Here is a 7,601-nt window from a genome sequence, read left to right as displayed (position 1 = left end):
TTTTTTTTTTTTTAGTTTTTCAAAACAGGGTTTCTCTGTCCTGGAACTCACTCTGTAGACCAAGCTGGTCTCGAACTCAGAAATTTGCCTGCCTCTGCCTCCCAAGTGCTGGAATTAAAGGCACTACCGCTGCCTGGCTTTTCTGGGAGTTTCAAGTTACAGAAACACCAAATCAAAGAGTCAAGTCGGGCTTCATGAATAATTAAGAAAAAGTATTTGATGAAAAGGACTTTTCATCAAACTCTCCTGAAAACAAAAAGTGTACAGGGTAGGGTGGGTGGGTCTGGAACTCATGGGCAAAAAAAAAAACAAACAAACACAAGGCTGCGGATACTGTTCTCAGGCCCAAAGAGTTCAGAAGTAGACTTGCTTGTTTTATGTCAGGAATAGTAGGGAGAAATGGGAAGCCGAAGCCCAGGTGGGCAAAAGCATTGATCCAGCGCTCCCAGGAGGTGGGCAAAAGCATTGATCCAGCGCTCCCAGGAGGAGACCGTGATCCTAGAAGTGGGACAGTGGCTTTGCCTTGTGGGAGAGGACATGAGTAGAATGAGGCATGGAGCTGGTGAGGGTTTCTGAGCAGACTAGCCCCTGACCTACGTTGGTTCTTAGAGTACTACCAGATGTAACATTCCAGTAACTTTTTAAAATAATACTTCTAGAAGACTTGGTTATGAAAAAAAAAATTTATATCTCCACCAAAATTCAGTAGCCTTTGGTGTGGCTGGAAAGACTCCCTGCTCTACTCTGCCAGCCTGCTGCCGCATCTGGACCATCAGTGGGACTGGAGGACCTGAAGGGGCAGATGGTCTTCCTCTGAGGCACTGCTCTTCCCAGGTTTAGAGGTTGGATTCTTTTCATAACCTGTAAATAGAACAAGGATCACTGTGGCTTTGCCCTCCGTGCATCCCCTGGAAGGAGGTGCCAGGGAAGCAAAGGAGGGCCAAAGCCTCGAGAGACCACCATGTTGCAGGTATAATAGCAAGTCCTGGAGCACCATCTCCCTGCTTCCCTCCTCCCAGAATCTCCTGATCCCCCTTCCATGGGCCACTCTGGGGTCTCCCCACAGAAATCCAAAGGTCCACAGAGCTGACAGGATCTGTCAGAAACCAGAACCTCTGAGGCACACTGAAGAGCGGGGAGGAAGGTCAGGAAGCTCAGAGCAGAGAGGTGACCCTTCTTTGGGATTAGAGGTGGATATGGATGGACACATGAGAAGATGAGAGCCCAGAGGCACACCAAGAACAAAGAGTACTGCAGAGAGAATAGCTGTTGTGTTGACAGAAGGAGTCAAACAGCTCCGGGCCTTGACAAGAACATGGGGACAGTGAAGATTATGGCTTTTCAGGAGCTGGGTCTGAAGGTTGGGGTAGATGCTGAGACACCTTGTGGGTACAGAGGTGCAAGGGTAAGGGAATGCCAGAGAGGCCAAGGGTCAGCCTCAGATTGGAGGAATGGGCAGACATCCCACATCTAGGTGTGAAGGTTGGAGCTACATGCATACTACCAGTCAGGATAGCCCCAAGGCTGGTTCCAATCAAGCCAGAGTGGCTAGCTTGAGGCAAGACTGGGATTTGGGTATGGAATACCTGGACCAGCTGAGCACCCAAATGGCTCACTATCCTGGCATTTTGTGAAGGGATAGAGAAGGTAGGAAGGGAGCCTTGATGTGAGGATAGAAGGCAGGAAATCAGCAGACCTGGGGAGGGGGGCGCAGCAAGATGCCAGGAACTGGGACAGGTTTTAGAGAGAGGGTTGGGGCATTTGACAAGAGACATTTGGCAAGAAAGAGATGGGAATATTGAGGAGAAATGCTCGGAAGCCACGGAGAGCATTCTTGGGATGGGAGAGAGGCAGCAAGGTAGATACAGGAAGGCTGTTGGCCAGAACAGAACAGCCAAATACCACAGAGGCTTAGAGGAAGTGGCTTCTCCTGGGGCTTAGGTCAGATAGGCTGGCCTGTCAAAGGTGGCCCAGGGAGACGCCACCTGAGCTGTAGACCAGGATAGAATGGAGGAGTTCAGGAACATACTTCTTTATTTGTACCCTTGCTAGAAACCCAAACCCAGCCCAGGCCTGTAACAAAGGGTGCAGCTGAGAACCAGGACTGGGAAGAAGGCAACAGAGAGGCCAGAGTGAGGCCGAAGCACTGACTTGCCGAGTACTGAGAGCTAAGGATCATCCCCAAGACAGGCCAGCAAGGCAGGTTTGGGATAGAGGGGACTAATCCCCGCAGGAGGAGCAGGTGTGGGCGCTGCTGCAAAGCCACCACACCACCTGGCTCTCAGTCCCAGCAGGACTTTCAAAGGCCGTTTTGCCAGCAAACCCACAGCGCATGCTCACAAGAACCAGGGCAAAGATCGCAGCCCCGAGGCCACTCACCAGCGATGCCTGCTCCTGACGGATCCTCAGATAGCGTGGGAAGCGTCTTCTCCCACGCTGCCCAGTTTACTTCCTCCACCCTGCGGGTGACAAAAACAGCTCTGGAGTTCAGGGAAGCTTGCAACAGCCCAGCAGGCTTCGCCCGGGGAGGGGGGTGGGTAGGGGGCCGAGGAGGAAGGAACTCCTCGGTTTGCCCAGGGGACTGTACAGATCATGAGGAAGATGAAGGTTTTGGGGTTTTTTTTGTTTTTTTTTTTGTTTGTTTTTGTTTTCCTTTTTCCGCCCTTCCCTAACAAGGCGCAGGTCCACCCACACCTCACAAGCTCCATCCCTGTGACTCTTCATTATGACCCCCTAAGGCCAGGTGTCCTTGTGGAGGAAGAGGCTCCTTCCTCCCCAGCTGTTCCTAGTGTCTGGGTTTCCCAGAGCAACCAGAAGAGAGGAAGTGAGATTGAATGTATCTTTGTGCTTCAGGTTCTGGGCTCTTTTATGGCCATTTGTCATGAGTAAAGCCCCCATCTTCTTCCCCTGCTCAGCTGTTGCCCCTAAAGGTGTCTGCTGTGGCTGGACATTCCCTCTCAGGGCAGTCCCATCCTCTCTGAACACTGAAAAGCTTGGTTTCTGTGGAAGAGGATACAGCTTCAAGATCAGACCCGAAGATCTAGGGATGAGGGTAGCCAGCGTGACCTCAGAAGACTGGCTTCTTGGCCAGGGGGGATGTCAGAAACCTCCAGGGAGGGGACCTCAAGTTTGTACCGCTGGGATGGCAGGGTAGACAGGCAGTGGCAGCGGGGCCTGGGAGTGGGGTCTGAGTATTTCTTAGATCCAGCATCCCTGACCTCATTAGCCCAGCTAGAGTAATCTGGTTTTCCTCAGCCCCGCCTCTCCCGCCACACCTGGCTCCTGTAGCCCTTCAGGAGCATAAGGCTGTCCTGACTCAGCCAGCCCCCAGTCCCCACCCTCCTCCCCCCACCCCACCCCGCTCTGTCCTGCTCACCTGAAGCACCAGCGCTCATCAGGGATACCGTCCCCCCTGGTGCCAACTTTCAGCAGCCTCCCGGAGCGATGCTTCTTTCTCCTGCACCACCAGTAACCATTCTCCATCTCCAAGACAGAGATGGCTTTCTGGGGACAAAGGACACATCAAACAGCCTGAGACCCTGCTTGGAGGGAAAAGGGCCCAGGGCAAGGGGGAAAGGAGACGCCCTCACAGAACAGTGTATATGCCAGGGAGCTAGCTGCAATATTTTTTTTTTCCCTGTGGAGCACAAGATTCTGATCCTCTCAGAATCTCAGTTTCCCTATCTGATAACTAAGAGAAAAACAGCTCACATGATGTTTGGAAAGTCAGCATGTAAGGGGTGTTCCATGGAGACTTGTGCTTATGCATTCTAAACTATATCACATTTCTCACCTCACCAATGCCCCCCCCACAAACCACACACACACACACACACACACACACACACACCACACACATACACACACACACACACACAAAACACACACACCACATATACACACACAAACCACACACACACACACCACACACGCACCACACACACACACCAGGACATCCTGTAGGGGGAAGAGCTGATAACTGAAATCTGGTTCCCTAATTGTTTCGGGTTTTTTTTTCTTCTTTAAAGATGTATTTATTGCCAGGCAGTGGTGGCACATGCCTTTAATCCCAGCACTTGGGAGGCAGAGGCAGGTGGATTTCTGACTTCAAGGCCAGCCTGGTCTACAGAGTGAGTTCCAGGACAGCCAGGGTTACATAGAGAAACCCTGTCTCAAAAAAACCAACAAACAAACAAACAAAAGATGTACTTATTATTGTATCTAATTACACTGTAGCTGTCTTCAGACATACCAGAAGAGGGCGACAGATCTCATTACAGATGGTTGTGAGCCACCATGTGGTTGCTGGGATTTGAACTCAGGACCTTCAGAAGAGCAGTCAGTGCTCTTAACCGCTGAGCCGTCTCTTCAGCCCCCCCAATTGTTTTTTTTTTAAAGACTTATTTATTATTATAATTAAGTACACTGTAGCTGTCTTCAGACACACCAGAAGAGGGAATCAGATCTCATTATGGGTGGTTGTCAGCCACCATGTGGTTGCTGGGATTTGAACTCGGGACCTTTGGAAGAGCAGTCACTGCTCTTACCCACTGAGCCATCTCACCAGCCCCCCAATTGTTTCTTGATCATGTCAATAAAGACAGCAGAAGCCAATCACTAGATAAAATGGAATTTCCTTGACAGAGAGGATTGGGGATTCTGACCAGGCTGTGGAGTGGTTAGGAAGTAGCAGACATGTAACTCTCGGGGACCAATAGTTTGCAGCCTCTGCAGGCAGCTGCAGAGGCTAAGGAGGATGGGGCAAGAAATTCTTCACCCAGCAGTTGTGTTATCTGGCTGGTTTTAAAAAATATTAAGGCTGTCTGGTATTTTCCATCCACGGAGAATCAGGTGGGCAGGAGAAAGGGCACAGTCACTGGGCAGTCCTTAGAGGTTTGGTGAAGCTAGCCATGGGAACTAGGTGAGTTGGCCTTTGCTGGAACTGGGCAAAGAACAATAGTGTATTTAAAAATTACATGCGGGCTGGAGAGATGGCTAAGCAGGTAAGAGCACTGACTGCGCTTCCAAAGGTCCTGAATTCAAATCCCAGAAACCACATGATGGCTCACAACTCACCCATAATGAGATCTGATGCCCTCTTCTGGTGTGTCTGAGGACAGCTATAGTGTCTTTAAAATCTTTAAAAAATAATCTTTAAAAAAAAAAATTGCATGCAACAAGACCCCACTTGAAGATAAAGGTAGAAATGGCCCCAAGGACAGTAATAACTTAATAGCAGACCCCAACCTCCAGGGCAAGGCTCTCCCTCGCTAAAACCTACACACCCTTTCTTTGCCCAAGTAAGACACACTTAGCTAATGCTCCTGTGCAGAGATGAAGGGATATCATATTAGACCCTGCAAGCTTTCTTGCCTCCTCCTATATCAATTCATACTTTCCATATGTGGATCTCAGGAGGGGCCTTTTTCTTGTTCTCTGCTGGGTCTGTAGTTCATAGCCCTACCAGTCATAGGCATTCAAGACACACTTGATATTCAAGCATAGTAACTCACACCTATAATCCCCACACTCACAAAACCGAGGCAGTGGGATTGCTGTGAGTTGGAGGCCAGTTGGTGATACATAGTGAGACTTCAGTCTCAATAACAATGCCAAGGGATCATGGTAACTGACCTAAAATGAACACCTACTATATTCCAGGTACTATCTGGGATACTTCGTACTCATGAGCTTATCTGACTCTCACCACAACCCTTATGAAGGAATGTATGGCTACAACCTACTGGCTACAGCCAGCCAGCATGCTGAGTCCATACGATTGGGTGCTAGGCCCTCAGCAGCCTCCACTGGGGTGAGGCTGGCTCATCAGGGTCCCAAGGGTGAGGGGGCGCTTGTTCACTGGCAGTACCTGCAACTTCCAGATGCTCCAGCTGTCAGTGGCAACGCTGTTGACGGTCTCGCTCATGAGGGCAATGAGCATGTTGAGCAGCAGGACATAGGTGAGGAGGACGTAGGCCAGCAGCAGCAGCAGCACCACCCCACGAAAGCGCAGCTGTTCCTGGAAAGCCAGCTCACCCATACCAATGGTGAACTTGAACAGCTCTAGAGAGGCATCCAGAATGCCCCCATATGGGACTGGCTCCTCCTCCTGGCCCAGCATGGGTTTTTCCGTCACCGTGGTAGTGTTAGTGGTGGTGTTATCTTCAGGGGCTTTGGGACTTCGGGCCTCCCTGCTCAAGCTTACTAGGGCTATAGGTAAATGAGAAGGGGGCGAGACTCAGTCTGGGAGAGCACCGGGCAGGCTGTAGGGTGGGTGGGTAGGTGGGGCAAGAAAGGAGTATTTGAACTGTCAAGATGACTCCGTGGGTAACGGTGGGTGGTGCTGCAAGCATGAGGACGTGTGTTTGAATCTCCAGCATCCATGTAAAAAGCTGAGCATAGGGGCTGGCAAAGATGGCTCATCAAGTAAAGGTGTTTCCTTCCAAATCTGATGACCTGAATTTGGTCCCCAAGTTCCCCTCGATGGAAGAAGACTACCACCTCCCATAAGTTGTCTTCTGACCTACACACACACACACACACACACACACACACACACATAAAGGTAATTTTAAAATTCTAAAGCATCATGCGGCTATAACCCCAGCCTTGCAGGGCAGAGACAGGCAGATCCCTAGAGCTCACCGGCCATGCTAGTCAAAAAACGGTGAGCTTCCAGTTCAGTGAGAGACACTACTGTCTCAAGGCAATGAGACAGGGAGAGAGAGTAGAAGGTACCCAGCATGCCGCTGAGGCCTCTCTGCATGTATGCACATAAAGTCCACAGACTCACATTCACACACGCAAAATTTTAAAAGGTCTTTACCTACAGCAAAGCCAAAAAGGAAGACTAGGTAGACCAGCAGGAAGCGGAGCAGGTCTCGCAGGATAACCTGGAACACACAAGCCCAAAGGGAAGCCTGGGTGAACGGCCCACGCATTCCAACCCCAGACCCCACAAACCCCTCCTACAGACTGTGTGTACAAACACAGGTCATTCTGAGCAGAGAGATCTGTTTGTTTGTTTGTTTTTGAGACAGGGTTTCTCTGTGTAGTCCTGGCTGGCCTAGAACTTACTCTGTAGACCAAGCTGGCCTTGAACTCAGAAATCCTCCTGCCTCTGCCTCCCAAGTGCTGAGATTAAAGGCGTGGATAGATCATCACTGCCTGGCTAGAAGGAGCCATTTAAAAATCTACCTCAGGCTCAGTGGGTGAAAGTGCTTGCCGGCATGCATGAGGGCCTGACTTTGATCCTAACCACTGAGCCACCCTCTAGTCCCTATTTTACAAGAATTTTTTAAACTCCAGACCCCCATACTGTCTGCTTTCTCCCTCCCCCACACTTGGCCTTTTTTGCTCCTTGTCCCCTGGCTATCTTGAGCACTGCCTGCCCCTCACCCCTTTATCCTGGCTCTTAGACTTCACCTTTATTGCTCCCTTTGAAAAGGATGATCCTTTCTTTACTCTAAGGTGGCTGACTCATTCTTCAAGGTCACCACTAAGGGACCGTCAAGTCTAGCTCAGTGGTAAAGTCCTTGACTAGCTTGGGGGTAGAAGGTAGAAGGTTCTACCTTCTTTTTTTTTTTTTTTTTTTTTTTTTT

At 50.1% G+C, this 7,601-nt stretch overlaps 1 protein-coding gene across 1 annotated transcript in view; it reads right to left on the bottom strand.

Annotated features, from left to right (window-relative positions):
• Positions 1 to 354: 354 nt before the first annotated feature.
• Positions 355 to 7,601, bottom strand: part of Trpv2 (transient receptor potential cation channel subfamily V member 2) — a 23,667-nt gene continuing 16,420 nt past the window's right edge. Inside the window, exons 11-15 of the mRNA XM_031353329.1 lie at positions 6,827 to 6,893; positions 5,870 to 6,210; positions 3,377 to 3,504; positions 2,380 to 2,459; positions 355 to 861 (exon numbers count right to left, since the gene is read on the bottom strand). Of these exons, the coding sequence (XP_031209189.1) occupies positions 773 to 861; positions 2,380 to 2,459; positions 3,377 to 3,504; positions 5,870 to 6,210; positions 6,827 to 6,893 (705 nt within the window). The 3' untranslated portion in view covers positions 355 to 772. The remainder of the gene's footprint in view (positions 862 to 2,379; positions 2,460 to 3,376; positions 3,505 to 5,869; positions 6,211 to 6,826; positions 6,894 to 7,601) is intronic.

The sequence above is a fragment of the Mastomys coucha genome, unplaced genomic scaffold, assembly GCF_008632895.1.
Source record: "Mastomys coucha isolate ucsf_1 unplaced genomic scaffold, UCSF_Mcou_1 pScaffold5, whole genome shotgun sequence".
In the NCBI taxonomy this organism is placed as follows: domain Eukaryota; kingdom Metazoa; phylum Chordata; class Mammalia; order Rodentia; family Muridae; genus Mastomys; species Mastomys coucha.
The sequence above is the reverse complement of the archived record's forward strand: the minus strand, read 5'-3'. Positions and strand labels throughout refer to the sequence as shown.